Below are 18,465 nucleotides of genomic sequence, written 5' to 3' on the forward strand. Positions count from 1 at the left end.
GGTGGGAACATCCAGAGGAAGTATGGTGCTGTCACAAGAAGACACCAAATGGAGGTCCCATTGATGCCCACCAACAAACAAAGGTAGAAAAAGAAGATGGACCAAACAATTTGATGAAATAGTAGAAATTCTGGACCCAACCTCTAGATGGCAGAATAATGCACAGCATGTGAATACAGAAATTTCTTTAAGCTGTAAAACTACAACTACAGGTAAGAACATGTGTTAGTCCAGTTGAAATTAACTATTTTACCCTCCAGATTACATGCATGTCTTTGGAGAGAGTGAATACATAGCTAAGATATTTTAATGAGCTAGGACCCTGCATGTTAAACTTGGATTTCTGCATTAGGAGTATGAAGCAACTCAGCTCTTTTATTAAGATTTAACCTTAAGGCCTACCATTTAACCACTATTGGAAACTAAGACCTGGATACATATTGGTATATATTGTGCATGAAAATGAGTTACCGTTTCTCAATAGGAGTTTTGGTTAAAGTCTGGAACCTGCTTTAAATGAAGGTAATACCCTACCAAAAGCTACCCTCGTTACTTCTGCATAAACTTAGTCTTGGCCTGTGCTGTGATATATAGGCTGGTGGTGGACAAGGACACCACATTGTGGCATGAATGGTGCATGGTATCCTGACTTACTTAATCCCTAAGTTGCTCTTCCTCCTCTTTCTAATTCTCCTCTTATATATTCAGGGATGGTGTGAACAATACCACCATTATGTGATTGAGTTAAGCAGTTGGGGCGGGAGGTGGGTAGACTTTTCTACATAACAATGAATGTAAAATCATAGTCCAACCCATTTAGAGGTTCTTGCAAGACTTTTATAATAGTGATTCTTTAGCGGGTCACATTTAGAAATTGGTTAGTTTTGATGTAAAGCAAGTGTGAAATGTTTGGTCTGACCAGCATTTTACTCAGAATTTTATTTCAAAAGTGGACTTCTCCTTCTACAACCCTCCAAAATATCTGTTCAATCTAGAGCAGTATATTGGAAAGTTGAAATAAGACCAGCATTTTCTTTCCAGTGGATATGACCCTAATTAAACTTTAAAAGGTTGACAGCTATCAAGCAGGCAGAAGCATAAAAACATCAAGATGGAGAAGATAGTGATATGGATGAATATAGTTGTGGTGTTGGTGGGGTGGGGGGTACTGTGCAATCGAGAAAGTAGACCTCCCAGCTGTTGATATATGTTCCCTTACAAGAAGCTCAATATATATATATACACACTTGACAAATGTATTATTTCTTATTTGCCAATTGTTAATCGTGCCACATATATGTTAAGTATTTTGGTTTGGTCATTTCAATGCTACACTGCACATAAGAAAATCATATTTAAATAAGATTGTGTAACACATCACTCATCCACATATGGTTCTTAAAAGCGTCCACGTCTTGAATCACACTCTATGTTCTAACAGCCATGTTCTGACTACCCTCTGCCATTCTATGTCTTTCCCCACTGTTGTTTATCCCTTTTGATCAAATGATTACCCTATTTGGGCACACTGTGTATCCTCTTTGTACATTAAGCCTATTTGTGATCCCAGTACTTCAATGTCTGACAACATGCATGTGGCTTGTAATGCCAAAAAAGAATCTGGTACTGTATCAACCTATATTTTTTAAGTGAAATTTCTGAATTCTTTTCATATTTGGGCACTCTACTTAAAAACTCGACATGGTACTTCTGTTTTTCATTGCCCTGTGCAATAATTTCGCTGCTGGTCATATAACTGCTGCTTGTCAAAGAAATTCTTAAATCTGAACCCACAGGTCTACAAAATAACAGTTTGAACACTTGACAGTGGCATCCAGAGATGTGCCTAAAAACTTGTCAGTCCTTTTAAGGGCAGAAGTAAATCCCTTTCCAGGGCCATCAAATTTACCACCAATATATGTAACAGAGTTTCTGCACAGATGTTTTCCCTGTGGAGAAAAACAACTGCTTTGTTTTTTCACTTGCAGAAATGTGGATTTGTATACATCTGCTTGGTAAAAAATGAATGTGCAGAACATTTCCAATGTTACACTTACAGGGAAGTATTTGGTGAAGGCGTCATGGTGTAAGCTTTGTGAATTTCAAACTATAGCAAATCTGTGCTGATAGGAGGTAGTAAACTTGAGGGTACAGATCTACTACTGTTTGTACAAATTGGACCCCTTAAGTACTCTGAATGAGATAACGGATCAGAATATCAATTTGTGCTACGTTGCTGCACTCCAGAATTATGAAGCCACTCAGGACATGCAAGGTGGCCTTGCGTGGCTTCATAAATCGCATTTTTGAGGAGCGTTTTGCAAGTACCATGTTGCGTGGTGCAAGTGTTTTGCAACTGGGCTCATAAATATGTCCCTGGGTTTCTGAGTACATAACCAGTCACAAATCGGAAGTGATATGTTTAGGGCATTGCTTCCTATTAATCATTCTTTAAGATATCTAACAATTGCTTGCGACTGCTTTGATAGGTCACAAATACCTCAAAGGATGTGGTATCTCATTTGCACATGGAAAGAGTCCCCTAAGTCAGAAGGACCACTGCCTTGTCTTAAAAAAATGAGTTAGTTAAAGTTTTTTTTTTTTTTTTTAAACAGATCCTTTTTTCCTTCAAGGAAAACGTGTTTAAAAAACAAAAGTATCACAGACATGAAGTTCTGCTGACCCCAGCAGGCCACTCTTACTGTAATGCCAGTGAATCATAGTGGATCGCAACTTGTGACCTATTTCTTGAATATTAATGTGGTAGGATAGATTAGAACCTATCTCAATTTGGAATTTTGGGAACCAACCTATTCGTCCATAAGTCAGTTCTCAAAATTCCTTTCCATCCACAAAAAATTGGTAAGCAATTTGCAACCACTTTTTTGTAAATCGAAATTTCATACATCAGATCCTAAAATATCAAAGGCCAGTTTTAGATATTGGGGGATTGAAATACCCTGTCACAAACATGACAGACATTGCGTGTGTTGTATTTCCATCCCATAATATTCTATGGGCGATCTTAATACAGCAGATGGGATATCCGTCATGTTTGTGAGGGAGTATTCCATCTGCCAATATCTAAATCACGCCCCTAATTTTTAAAGCATTTGGTGCCAGTAAAATGTTCATCTTCTCAGTACTTCAAGTAACAGGTGCTTCCATTACCTAGCTCGGTAGTACTCTTTTGATCCACATTTGAAGGATTAACAGTTAACTCATTCTTGTAGGAAATCAAACCTATGACCTGCTGGTTACATGTGGATCATAACATGGGACTGACTCCTTGAATTACTACATCACCTACATAGTTTTAACTATTTTCAGGGTTTGTGTCTCTGGGTGAAGTCAAGTTATGGCCTGCATGTGTTTTGTTCTATTGAATATAATAATAGTGGTAGCATATATGTAGCAATAAATTTGTATTGTTTTACAGCTTAATGCTGGAGATTGGCCCTTCGGCGTTGAAATGTGCAAACTGGTGCCATTTATTCAGAAAGCCTCAGTTGGAATCACCGTCTTGAGCTTATGTGCCCTCAGCATTGACAGGTAAGGAGTAGCCACTCAAGGTACATACCTTTGAAATTAGTTTACAAGATACACAGGACTTATTGGTGTTTCCATATTCTATACTATCTTCATCTCTAGGTATCGGGCAGTTGCTTCCTGGAGCCGCATAAAGGGAATTGGTGTTCCAAAGTGGACAGCAGTGGAAATCATCTTGATATGGGTTCTCTCAGTTGCCCTGGCAGTTCCAGAAGCGATAGGTTTTGACATGGTTTATACCCAATATAGAGGACAGGAGCTTCGAATCTGCCTATTGCACCCCAAGCAAAAAAATAGTTTTATGCAGGTAAGGGGATCTCATGCTCAGACTGACTTCCATGATAAATTAATTTTGCATTATTAGAAAAGCAGAATGTTGAGAGCTTCCATGATCCTTAATTGCTGGTACAGGGCTGTGGCTCCAACATTCCAATGTTTGTCTTACTGTTTCTCCCTGTTTGATTTTGATTTTGAGCATTCAAGTACTGGTTGCCAAAGGCCCATTAACTACTAGTATAGCCCAGAGCAGTGGGCTATAATGCTATATGGTGTTAGTATCAAGAGTCATCTAAAGTCATGTTAAACCATTGTACTATGGAATATTGATGCTAGGAATATCGAGATTCACTAAAATCATTGAAAGAATATTGAAAGACAAGATATCGCAAGGTAAGTGCATACGGAAGAAGTATAGAATACTATTCTCGTTATATATATATATATATATATATATATATATATATATATATATACATATATAAAGTCAAGGCACATATATGTGGAGTTAGGTATAGAAAATCTATATTTAATGACTTCACGATATTTTATCCTCCAATATTGTGTCCACGATATTTGTAGCCATCATGATTCCTACCTCGATATTCTGGGGGCACACCATATTAAACATTGCTAATAACTTGCTTGCTACCAGATCTGTTAGATTGTGATGATCTTTGCATAACAAAAATCACATTCAACCTATGATACTCTTGACTTCAGAAGGATAAAAGAGGGATTTGCCACCCTAGATATTGAGTATGTGATTCACTGGTTGCACAGAGATGTTTGGAACGGGCGATTTAGTCTATTGAGATTTCTTGCCAAGTACGAATAACAGTCATTAAAAGTCCATAAAGAAGTTAATAAGGCCTGAAGATGTCCACTGAAGTATGCTTGTCACGCACCCCTTGTCTGAAGTAATATAACAACTTAGGAAATCTTAATTTAATGTGAGAAGTAGTGCCAACACACACGGAGGAAACATACATAGATATCAAATGTAGAATAGGTGAAAAACAACAAGAAAAATTTACATTTTGTAAAATCACAGAGCCAATACATTTCTGGTAGATGACAGACGGAGGTGGGGAATGTTTAAAACAGAACTGTTGCTGGTGAGAGTCAAATAAATGGCCCAGTCCATACATGTAAGATACCTCATTTTCAATTAAGGTTCTATCAGTTTAACTAGCTAGGGTATTGTTTTAAGGAATACAGTGCAAACCCTCTGGGAATTACACACCAAAGAAAATTATATTAAATGCTCAAAGAACTGGTCTGGCTTCTGGTGCAGGTCTTTGAGAGAATACACCTGTCACCCCCGTTGGGGGTGCATGGTGCAAGCTGGGTCTTCTGGTCCTCATCAGTGGGAGCTGGGGTTGTTTGCCTCTGATGTCATGGGGTCTGTTTTACTATGACTCTGCAAACTCAGCTAAGTACAGTCCTTTCAGCACTCTCAGTGATAGTAATGGTGAGCAGTCTCAGGCTTCTTAGAGGTGGGAAGGTAGTGTTGGAGTGATTAAGCTCAGAACTCAGCAATCCCTAGCTGCATAATAACTGACATTGCATCCCACTGATTTACTTTACAAAAAGAAAACAATTGTATTAAACACTTAACACTCAATACCACCCATGCAATAGCTAAAGGATCTTGTTCATGGAAATGGTGAGAGGCTGTTGTGTTTCAGTATGCCAACTACCCTTTCCACCACTCGGGTGTCCCTCTGTCTCTGCATTACATGGATCTCCCCTATGGGTTAGAGTTTATGAATGAAGACTCAACTGCAGGTTCCCCTTATAGATTGGAAAGCACTCTGTTTAATACAGATCTCCTCTTTCAGTTTGTAGTATCATAATGCATGCAGTTCTTCGTTCAGGCAGGACCAAGGATGGTGGTGGACTGGGAATGTATTCACTCTGTCGGTATTGATCTTCACTCTGATGTGGCCGTCTTCTGTTCTTGAGAGGGTGAGGCAGCTGACTGCCATCTTAGTGTTCCAGCCGGAAGTACAGGTAATTGCAAGTTGGGGTTGCCCCACAAAGTAGGGTAGATCATGGTCAACTTCTTACCCACTTTTGGGCACTTCCAGAGTGAGATGATGCTGGAGGGTCATGCTATCTTTGAGTAAAAACATCACAGAGAACATTCAATCATGCACTTCTCTGATGGTCACATAGGGCAAATATGGGCATACTTCTAGATCACAGTGGTGTGGAAAGCTGAGGGTAAACTTCTAATGGTCAAAGAGCAAAGCCAGCTGCTGGCACACTTTAGCTTCAGAGGTTTCAGCTGCCACTGGTCAATGAGGCCTGTCTGGAACTGCTGCTCAGATTATTTCAATGCCCATCAACACCTGGGACATGCAAATCAATATCCTTTGTCCTCCTTCCATCGGCACTGGAGTGTTACAACTTTTGGCTCTTCCTGGACAGCCACTCCACTTACATGGTGGTAAGCTCCTTCTCTCTGTCTCTCAGCAGTCAGATTGGCTTATAGGCCTTACTTCTCACATGGGCAGATTTTTCCAGCAAGATTTCAGATGTTGGTCTTTCACCCCTTTGAAGCTGGCTGTAAGGCAGACACCAGGTCTGGTTGCACAGCAGTCCTCTGAGTACTCTGTGAAACACTAATTTTATGGGTCAAAGAGAGCTTGTAACTGGAACAACAACTAGGTCAGTTGTTCCAACTTTTATACAGTAAAAACAGAGAGGAGATGTTGAGCCACTGTCTACAGCTTCAGAATGGGTTTAGGGTGAGTCTTCTTTCAAATGCCCTTCCCAGTCTACTCTCAGACAGTCTTGTGCAGAGAGATGCTGGACAATCTACAACAGAGGAAAAAGGAAGTGTTAGCATTCTGCACCAGAGTAGTGACAGGGGAAAAACATAAGGCTGCCTTTATCAAATGGTTCCCTTTCGCTATGAACAACAGAGACTGCAGTCTCACCCTGTATTACAGAAAGGCTTATGAGCAGTTCTTCTTAGCAAAAGGCCGAAATTAAGTATTAAAGGAGTCTTGTCTTCTCTCCGCTCACTCTAGTTTCCACATCTCATCACACCAGCTTCATGTGCAAAATGTCAGGTGCGTCCAAAATGTATCCTCCTGGCCGCCATTACCCTGCCTCACTCATACACACAATGCACGTATCCTGTAGGCCACAAGCACACACAACACACATTTGGGATATCAGCATCAGGATCTGGGATAGAGTATGGAAATATAACTTTACATGAGTGGAACTTAGGTCTCCACTCCAGAAACAGATAAAAACATCTGGTCACAACTATGGATTCACAAAACGTGATTCAATGCCACCACCACTCCTCCCTGCTAAACCTATGACGGGCACAGTAGCCCATTGTCAATGTATTAAGGGTATGCTCAGCGCGTCCTTCCAGGTGACAGGCTCTGTTCAGGACCTAATTTATGTCATGGAACAGGCCTAGGCCTCTACTCTTTCATTAAATTATTGTGAAGCTGGGGCCAAAAATCACAAAAAACACACAAAGGGTGATGGGAGGCTGCTCTCTAGCTATAGCTCAGGATAGCACTCCAACTCATCGTTCTTTTGCTCACCATGCCACCCAGCCATATATAAATAATTCTTGACCTTACTCATCATGGGAACAGTCCAGCCCAAACTACCAAACAAGATCCTCCCTACAACAGAATACAAGTAACCCAGGACCAGTTCATCCTAGTTATTAGCTCATCTGCTAGGTTCCTGTGACACAGTGAGCATGAGACCCATGTCTGGGCATACCCATGCCACTTAGGGCACTAAATGAAACACAGAAAAGGTGATGAGTGATTGCATCCATTAAGTCTGACCACTGGAAATAGCTTGGGGGAACACTCTAACCCTTCATTATTATGCTCATCATGCCACCTCAGTTTGAACCCAGCCATATGCAAATCAGTCTTGACTCTGCTCCTCATGGGAATCAATGGATTGGGATGTGGCCTGAGTGATCACTAGTGGCTGAGATTAATTCAAGCATTCCATCCATCACATTATTGTCTTTGACAAAAATCGCTAACAGGGATACCAAATACTCACAGTTTGACACATGTGGCAGGAGACTACAACTGATGCCATGCAGAGTCCCCTCTCAACAACACCTTACTCTTTCTGAGAGCGATCCAGTTTAGAAAGCTTTGTGAACATAATCTTATGTAATTTCCAGTATTTCTTGTTAATATTGTTGCAAGACATGCCTGAAAGTATGGCATTATGCTACATTGCATAGTTGAGTTTCCATTCAGGCAAAACTTTTATTGCTGGAGCTCACTAATAATTCAAACAGACAGGATGAGAGAAGTTACTTTACATATCACATTGATTTTTTTATTTTTTTATTACAAAGTGCATTTCGTGCAATAAATAGTGCAGAGTAATTGATCATGATTTTGTGTAACTGCAGGCAGCTATAATAAACAAGAGTTTCATTGACAAAAAATCTTTATGAATGCAATAAGTCACTGCAGAGAATGATGAAAGCAAAACCATAACAGCGATGGCCACTGTGCAGTTCAGGTGTCAGTTCCAAGGTATAGCCTCACCAAAAGGAAGGGTGCCCACAAGAGTAATATCACAGCCTGTCATTTCCAATGTGGGCTCCCTGATACAGACCAGCACTGCCAGTGCACCATCATATTGGTAATACCCCACAAACCCAAGGCAGCACTTTTGAGGGAGAGCCACTGGGAGAGGTCACACCCAATGGGGGTCAGAACCTGCAAGTGACTTGCCAGCAGTACACTCCTACACACAATAATAGTAGTGGGTAGAAATGGAGTGTTCCTCCAGAAGTAGAAGATAGTCACCTCTGACAAATCAACATATAATCCAGCATGGTTATTATTTGGAACTTGTATGAACCCCTCAAACAATCAGGCTACAGGCAAGAACCTGTAGCAAGGAAGAATAGTTGGTCCTGATACAAGAAGTTGGGGATCATCTAAGCAAACAAGAGATACTATTCCATAGGAAGATCAACATTAAGGGATCTACTCCCTTTCCTGGAGCCAAATCCAGACAAGATATTAAATCCCATTCTAGACCTATGGGGATTGAACAAGTTCATCAAGACACAAAAATTCAAAGTGGCCATGTCATTCTGTGGCTGAAAACATGGAAGTACTTGGCAGACAGTGGGCTTACCTTTCAAACAACCAGCACCTTCTGTAATCCCCTGTAACCATCAAAATAGATGCACCCCCATTTGAGGTGGGGAGTTCACTTGGAAGGTCTGAAAGTCAGGGGTCATTGCAGCTAGTAGGAAGCAGTAAAACATAAATCTGTTGAAACTGGTCTTTTTAGCCGTAAAGGCCTTCCACACTCAAGCCACGGACAGAATGATTCAAATCCAGGCAGAAAATACAACCACTATGTTTTATCTGAACAAGCTGGGAGGAATACCCTGTCCAAGGTAGTGCAGGACATATGAATATGGACTTCAATACACAGAAGCATACGCGTTAAGCAGGCATATGGGCTCCTCACATGAGTTCAAGACAAAACAGCACATCTTAGGCAAGATCTTCTGAGAATGGAGCACACCAAGGACAGATCTCTTTGCAACAGAAGAGAATGCAAAATGTCAACACTCTCCAAGATATCCTCACCACCAGTCCCTGGCAAATGCCCTATTGATTGCCCGGTCTGGGAAACTTTGCATATACTTTCCCACCAATGCCAATAATACCACTAGTCATAGACAAGTACAAACAAATAACAGTAACAACAATGACACTAATTCTGCTTGTACTTCAATGGGCCAGACAGATATGGTTCTCAGATCTAGTGGAGACGGCATAGAACAGAGTGATCAGATGGACAGCTCATCAAGAATCGTTAACAATACAAAGGAGTCAGATATACCACCCTGAGTCAGCCACCCTCAGCCTAGCAGCACTATTCCTAAGGCACCATAGATTCCTTTGCACCAAAAATAAAGGCTCGCCAATCACCCTGGAGACTTGCAAAGTAGACAGTTCAGGCAATGTAGACATGCTACAAAACAACAGAAGTATCACTGAGGGAAAAACAGGGACACACACAAGAGAAAATGGGAGCTGCAATGTCTTAAATAGCTAATGTTTCCATAAGTGACATCTGCTTGACAGCCACAAGGTCATCAATACACACTTCCATAAAACATTATTGTGTGGATATCAAAGCTAGCGAAGCACAGGCCTGACAAAATGTAGGTAAACACCAGTTCTCAAATGCACACTAATTTCAACCCAGCCTCCAAAGAAAAGTGAATAATGCTACAAAATCTATACACATCATGTGAATAAAAAACAAATCACACTGGAATACAAAATGGTTACTCACCTGTGAAGAATGTTCTACATTCTTATGTGACCCTCAATCCTGCCTGAAAATGTGGTAAGTTGCAACAAATATGTGGGAGGCATATGCACAAGAGAAAAGGAATCCCAAAACTAGAGAACAGTCGTGAAGGGGGAAAAAAGAATCTGCTGATGACCACAAACAATGGCATCTGACATCATACAAGGAGGGACTTTAAACTAAATGGTTCACTCTACAATGCCCACAATAAAAAAGGATAAACTGGCTTTCTTAATAATTATAACCAAACACCAGTACATCAGTCTTATCATTGGCCGTGGACTGCTGCCACAACTGGATTATAAGGGTTCAGTTTTTGTATTTACATGCCTGTCTTACTAAGTTCAAAAACCTCCTTGCAACCTCCACTCATAGGCATTGCAAACCTTTCTCTAATGTACACTGTTGGTTTATGCTACTATAGCTTGTATCATTGTTGCTATAGAAACAAATACTAGAAGGGGAAAAAATATTGCTGTGGTCGTTCTCATATTTCCCATACCATCACCTCTTATTTTCAACGTTACAAAGAGGATGGTGTATTTTACAATCAAATGGATTGGATAGTAGAACAAACTGGCTGTGATTGTAAGGACATGAAAATAAATAGGTTGCAGATGTGAGAGAAACAACAAAGAGAAGTGATTAGGACACAAAAAATAATTAATTAATATCATTTGCACAATACTGAGCCCAATAACAAATGTTTCCTTTTGCAGTTTTATCAGAAATCAAAAGACTGGTGGCTGTTCAGCTTCTATTTCTGCTTACCATTGGCAGTCACTGCATTTTTCTATACTCTAATGACATGTGAGATGCTAAGAAAGAAAGGAGGGCTGGATATTGCTTTAAACGACCACATAAAACAGGTAAGTCAAGTAATTAACTTTGAGAGATGCATTGTCTTCACTTATTGTTTGATTTAGTCCTATCTTTGACTAAAGCCTCACTGTCACTGAAATCAAGGCAAAATGCATCTAGGCCGTTGTCAACTTTTTCCAGATCTTCAACTAAGGAGAATATAAAATGTGGATTAATGCATTAAAAGTTCGCCACCAATGATTGTTCGTTACCTGGGTGAGAGAACGTTTTACAAAATAAACTCATCCAGCTATTTTTTATGGCACTGTGATTAGAGGCATTTTTTATTGAATATGCAAGTGTTGTAAATTCAGGAAATATAGAATTCTTACATATTCACCACTAAGATATATGATCCCTACTTCTAGAGATCATTTTAAGATTTACAAATGACATCCCTTTATAGTGGAATAAATTATGATTGTGTTAATTGCACTATTTTTTCAGAAGTTCAACACTTACGTAAGTCTGTGAGTTAAGACAATGCAACTTGAGGGTGTGGTTATGCCGGCGACCAAGATGGCCCTGTGGTGTTAGAGCTCCGATGGACCGGACCCCACAAGCGGCAGATTCTGAGGGCCCTGGCTGCTGGATGGCAGTAGTGTGCAGGGTGGGGTAGCGGGGGGACCAGAGGTGGCGGCAAAGCCGACGTAGCGGGCGCTGGGGCCCATGGTGCTCTGGACCCATGACGCCCTGCACGCCAGCCTTGCGCCTCGGAAGCCCCTTGGACGGATGCTCTGGGGAAGTTCAGCCCTCTCTCCCTGCTGCAGGCTGATGCGTGGGGCCTGATGTGGCCTGTGCTGGGCTGGATTTGGTGTATTTGAGGCCCCATGGGGCCGTCTTGGTGAGGAGGAAGCCCTACAGGTGCGCTGTAAATTAATATATGCGATTGGCGAAGTGGGGACGAGATACTTGGCCGTGGTCCAGGGCAAGACGTATTTCTTTCATAAGCCAGCAGAGGTACTTGAATTCTGTAAGAAACTCTCCAAGAAGAGCCCACAATCAGCTCACTTGTAGTCTCGGCGGTCCCCGAACAGTACCCCGAGGGCGTCTAGTCAGGACCTGTTCTCAGAGACATGACTGCGGTCTGCTCTTGGTGGGGCTTTGCTGCTTGGACAGTGGTGCTACCCGCTTGTACAATGTGTGTTATGACTCTGCACCTGCCGATACCCCCTGGCACCCCCCTCTTTGGGGTCACCGTGAATACCAGCCAGAACTTTGGACTCCTCAATAGTGCTTATAGGGCTTAACATACCTTTGCAATATGGGTTCGCCATCAGAAGGGGTGCCATCCCTCCATGGTTGATACCACAATGTTCGTTGTAATGGGATTGTTTTGTTTATGTTTCACCAAGAGGGGTCACTTGCCAACTTTTGCCAGGTTTGGGTGGGGGAACGAGGGACAATTGGAAGATAGGTAATGTTGCTAACTTAGTTTCTTTTTCTTTGCACATCCTGGGAGACATATGTGCACCCAATTACCTTGAATTGATGACTACAACACAGACTATAGGGCGACCGATTTGAAATATCACATTTCTGTCCTGGAATATTAGGGGTTTAAATAACCCACACAAAGGGAAGCAAGTCTTCCAATAGTTAACCAGACATGGCGTGCAGATACTCTTTTGGCAAGAAACTCATTTAGCGCCCACTCCTAGCATTACATTTGCTAAACAATGGGGCCCTCAAAGATTTTACTCTAACTATAGTTCCTACTCCTGAGGGGTCTGCATTTTGATCCATAGAACATTACTTTTCCACCACCAACACACTATTACTGACCAACAGGGCAGATTCATTTTGGTATGTGGTGTGCTGGCCGGTTTTAGAATCGCCCTACTTAATATATATGCTCCTAATGTAGACAGCCCAGATTTCTTCTCCATGCTCCAGATGCACATAGACAGGGAGCCCGCGGACCACCTGATACTTGGAGGCAACTTTAATATACTCCAAGACACAGGTTTGAACACCACATCCTTGCACCCAGTGAATAAACCCCAATCTTTGAAAGTTCTATGTGATATATGCCATAATCACTCCTTGCAGGACCCCTGGCGGATATCGCCCTCTGCGGTACTAACCTATACATTTTACTCTGTCCCTCATTACACCTGGTCACCCATAGATTTCTGGCTTCTGTCACCACAGAACTTGTCCTGGCTTTGCTCTGTTTTGCAACTCCCTTAGAATTTTTCCAACCACGCCCCAGTCCGATGCGATCTATTTATTCCCTGCCTGGACTATTTTGAGCGCCCATGGTATTTCCTTGCAATGGCCCTACTAGATGAGGTGTTCCGTTTGGATCTCTACATCACTACTGTAGACTACTTTACCATTAACGCGGCCTCAGTCACGTCTAAAGCTGCACTATAGGAGGTGTTCAAGGCCTACATAAGGGGGATCACTACAGCTAAGCACTCAGGTGTTCTGCAAACTATCTGCCGAGATATTAGCTGTATTGAAACTGCACTGGCGGACTGCCTCACAAAACACGGGGGCGGAGCTACTCGTCTGAGCTAATTTGCTGGACACAATTCGGGAATTGGCGGACTGCGAGGCCAACTTCTTGGGTAAATATGTTAGGACACGTTGGTACGGCGAGAGGCCCGGCCACAAGTTGGTATGCCTTCTGTGCCCCCGAGGTCAATCTTTTACATACCTGAGTTGCAGGGGCCCTGTGGCATGAAGACCTTGGTGCCCTTTGAAGTACAGACACTAGTATCTGATTACTATAAGCAACTTTACACCACCCGCGTAGAGAATCACTCCCCTGAGAAGCAGCGGTATTTGGAGGAGGTGATCATGGTGTGGCTGAGCTCACCACAACAGCAGTATCTAAGCGAGCCCTTCATGTCCGAGGAGGTTATGCTGGCAATTGACTCATTGAATGGCTCTTAAGGCGCCAGGCACGGACTGATTTACGGGTGTCTTTTATAAGGTATACAAGCCATCCTGGGCCCCCACATTCTGGACATGTACCAGGAGGCCATGGAGGAGGGTGTGCCCCGGCCCACACTATGGGAGGCAGTGGTCACTTTGCTGTTAAAACCGGACAAGGACCCCACCCTCTGGCTCATACTGCACGTTGTCACTCCTGAATTTTGATAATACAATTCTGGCAAAGATGGTGGCAAACCAGCTGTCCCTATTGTTGGACCAGATAATCTCGCCAGCTCAATCAGGATTTGTGCCACGCAGGTCCATGTTGCTTAACCTGCATACCTTGTTCAAGTCCATTCATAGAGATTCCCCGTCCATTCATAGTGTTTCCCCAAAGATACTGGCTTTGATTCTTTACAGTGACCCTTTCTAGAGGCCTCTCCCTGAAAGCTCGGTATGCGCCGGGGCTTCGTCTCATTGATAATGCTGCTGTATTTCTCTCCCACTGCCCATATCCAGGTTAATGGCACACAGTCACAGGCCTTTCCCATCACCAGAATAACTCAACAGGGGTGCCCTCTCTCATCCCTCCTTTTCATATTTGCGATGGACTATTTGGTACGTCACCTCCAGGAGAAACACAAGTATCTGGGTATCCATATACATTGGGAGAAGGAGCATATACTCAGATTAAATTATGGACCAGCATTGGAAAGGCTAAATATGTAGATAGTCCGCTGGATTCCGCCTCCCCTTGTCAATGGCCGACCGCATTGCATTAATTAAAATGGTAGTACTTCAGCATTTTTTCTATGTCTTTATTAACATACTGATTCCCCTCACCAACACATCCTTCACTACATTACAGGCCTCATTGACGCTGTTGATCTGAGCTGGGAAGCGCCCCCGTGTGTGTTGAGAGGTACTGACTCTTCAGTATGAGCGGGTGTATTGGGGTCCCCAATTTTCAGTTATACTATCTAGCTGCCCAGTGCCACTACGTGTACTATTGGTACCACCCGGATGCCTGGCTACGATATACAATACAAGAACAGGACTCTGTTTTCCCTATTTGATTACAATCTCTGTTGCCGCTAGGCCATCCATTGGACCCTGCAGACGTCCAGACGTTGGTCAGCACGTGCTGGGCATGGCGTTGATTGCCTCACCTTCTGTCCTGTAACTTGCTATATTCAGCAGTGCTCCCTCTAGGCAAAAATCCATGGCTCCCACTTACGGCGGAGAAGCTGGTGCAGCAAATGCTTTGCTCTCTCCAGCTTGCCACCATGGGTGACCTCTTCCTGCAAGATCATATATGCTCATGGCCGGAGGACAGTCGTTTTGAATCTGCCACACACATGGATCATTTCATCCTCCGACATTTGCAGAGCACATTGCGGGTGCTTTTACCTACTTACCTGCTAGCACCCTCTGATTTCTCACCTCTCACATTAATTATAACAGCAGACTTCAGCACTGGCTTGGTCTCCAAGCTGTAACGCGCATCCCTTGAGCTTCTCCCCATTTAGACCAGGAGGGTGCAGGAGGCCTTGGAGTCAGGCCTGGGGCATCAGCTGTCCAATTAGATATGGTATGATTGTTGCTCTCAAACATGCACAGTGTCTTTAAATCATAGACATAAACTTGTACATTAAAAATGTCTTTGAAGAATCAATGTGACCCCTAGTGCCTTGGCAAAAATAGACCCTTCCCGATCCTCGGCATGCCGGAAGTGTAAAGCAGAAAATACAGACTTTGCTCATCTAACATGGCCATGTGGCGGGGTGGAGGGATAATGGAGAAATGTTTTTTATACATTATCGTCTATGGTGGGTACCACTGTTGCCCCTGACCCCTTGATGGCACTGATGGGATATGTTGAGAACATTGCTAAACCTCTCTGATGCTTCACAGCTATAGCGCTTCCCTTGGCAAGGTGGGAGATAGCTTTACATTGGGGTTCCGGGGTGCTGCCTATGGTGCAGGTGTGGCTCAGGAGCCTCATATACTGTGACACAACCAGCGAGAGATATGCCTCTCTGCAGCCTCTTACCTCGTGCCCAAAAGACATCTGGCAGCCTTTGAGGGACTATTTGTCAACCCTGGTTGACCCCGAGATGCTGGGCGATCCTGCTCCTGAGCCCCCTGCAGCCCTTGGTGTGCAGATATCTGGAATAAAGACATCATTGATGATTGACTCTTTGACCTCTCAGTGAAAATAGTGCGTAATGTTATCCTCCTATAAATTATATGCTACTGCCCTTTATTTGTTTCACTTCTTTTTGTATGCGCTTCTTATATGTACAGGTCCCGAACTGCAATTGTACAGCAACACGGATGGTTCATGGTTCTGTCCCTTCTGGGTGCACAGCCTGTTATTTTTTTTTATTTCTTTTTGTTTGAAATTCAATATAAAGAAAAATAAGACTATGCAACTTGCTTATATATGCATAACTTAGGCACACTTGAGTTTTCTTTTATATGTAATTTTGGGGCATTTGCCAAGGATATGTCATGAAAGAGTAGAGAAATCCATACAATGGTGTGCATGCACAATCAGGTGGCACTTTTTTGTGATTCACAAACATTTGTTAATGCAGCTGCCATTTCTTGCACAAGGGCCCATTGACGAAATCTGCGCAGTAGCAACATGGGCATCTCCATACACTTTCATGAAACACTGCATGTGGACATTCAAATCAACAAGGAAGCACAGGTGGGACGGAAGGTACTGTGACACCTATTTAATACCTCATCCTCATTTCGGCCCAACCAACCCAAGGAAGGGGATACCGCTGTATAATCTAGAGCACAGCCTGCGAATTCAGAAAAGTATTCATGCTGTAAAATGAAATGGTTAGTTACCAGTAGGAGTAGTTTTGCAGCTTGGAGAATTTTCTGGATTCACAAGTGACCCACCCACCTTCCCAGAAATGGTACAGGAAGAAAACAGGTGAGAGAGGAAAAAGAAAGAAGAAGAAAGGGAAAGGAAAAAAAGAATCTGAAGATGGCAACAATCCATGGGAACTTCCGGGGTAACTAAACACTGTACTGGCAGCTCTCATTGCAGAGCCTTCGCCATGACTCCAGAGCCTCCGTTACGACTGCTGAGGCTCTTTGTGAATCAGGCCCTGTATACCTGTGCAAAGTTAGTAGCCATTTCAGTGGAAAATGTGCTGTCTGAAAATGACAGTGCGCTACCACACAATGCTTTAGTTCCATTAAAGAATTGACTTCCTCATGTTAAGTGGGTCACAAATGTTTGTCGTTCTAAGAATTGGATCATTAATCTACAAAGTTTACGAAGCAGTGATCTAAAGAGTTCTGTCTCACTCCCAAAATCAAGGGTTTATGTGTAATTTTCTCCATATAAAAGTACTAGGACTGTAGAGCCACTGGGGTGTGAGAAAAGAATGACATTTTCAACAAATCAACTTCAAATTTCAAAACATCAGATAACCTTACCACCTTAAAACAACCCACTACCCACTTCAACCCTTCGGACCCAATGTCACCCAGAAGGTCTGAACAAACCAGTTACATAAACAACAGTATCATCATTGTGAATTAATGCAGCATGGCATGCAAGCATAACGTCCTTGAAAAGTGTTACCCTAGGACTTTAGAAGGCTTTCTTCAAGAACAGGGTAATTCAGAATTAAAGAAATCCATATCTTGCTTAACTATGTGAGCAGTATTATAAACATAGATACAAATGATTGGGCAACATTCATTTTGGACAAGAGGGCACCGAGTCCTAATTAAGGCTTAGTTAGCATAAGCCAGGAAACCACATTTGACAGATCATAGCAAATTTGTCTCAACTACATTAGCTCCATGTGAGTATACACATGTGAATACAAGTGTAAATTAATTACTGAGGACTGGCTCTACACAGACATTCTATGAAGGTTCCTCAGAGTGATGAATGAGTAGAGTTTTGTGTAAAACCAAAACAAAGGCATGGGTCTGTGTTTCCCGGGATACATATATGCCCTGATAAAGAGCTTAACCATCCCAAAAGTTCTGGAGTTTGGAGACTCTATCACAGAAAATGTTATGGTAAACTATATTCCTATATTCCTATGTGCCAGGGTTGCTGGGTGCCCGCAGATGTTTTGAACTGTTATCAATCCTGGGAATAAAGCTGCAGTTCAGTACAAAAGCTACCCTGCCCTGGCAGGCAGAAGATTTTGCACGTGGAGTTGGATGAGGCAATTGTATAATATAGTTTCTCTGCAAGCTGAGGTTATGGTTGCTGTTTTAGTACTTGGGGGGTTTTAACTACTAATTAACCTCTTTGAAACAATGTGCTTATGGTTCTTGGAGTAGTTTTTGCTGTGGTGATGTGACCAATGAGCCAGAGCATCTGCTTAGATAAAGGGGTTGCTTCTGACCAAACCCAATTTGACCCATACTGCACTCAATTTTCACTGTTCTTAAGCTTGCTGCACTTACTGGGGGTTAATGTTCTGGAATATTATACACATTAAAAAGAATGCATTATTCAGAAATATAGGTTTATTTGAA

The 18,465-nt window shown here is 42.4% G+C and overlaps 1 protein-coding gene across 1 annotated transcript in view; it reads left to right on the plus strand.

Annotated features, from left to right (window-relative positions):
- EDNRB (endothelin receptor type B) overlaps nt 1-18,465 on the plus strand; it is a 148,565-nt gene that overhangs the window by 102,883 nt on the left and 27,217 nt on the right. Inside the window, exons 3-5 of the mRNA XM_069205223.1 lie at nt 3,440-3,552; nt 3,652-3,856; nt 10,908-11,057. Of these exons, the coding sequence (XP_069061324.1) occupies nt 3,440-3,552; nt 3,652-3,856; nt 10,908-11,057 (468 nt within the window). The remainder of the gene's footprint in view (nt 1-3,439; nt 3,553-3,651; nt 3,857-10,907; nt 11,058-18,465) is intronic.

Source organism: Pleurodeles waltl, chromosome 8 (genome assembly GCF_031143425.1).
Source record: "Pleurodeles waltl isolate 20211129_DDA chromosome 8, aPleWal1.hap1.20221129, whole genome shotgun sequence".
Taxonomy (NCBI): domain Eukaryota; kingdom Metazoa; phylum Chordata; class Amphibia; order Caudata; family Salamandridae; genus Pleurodeles; species Pleurodeles waltl.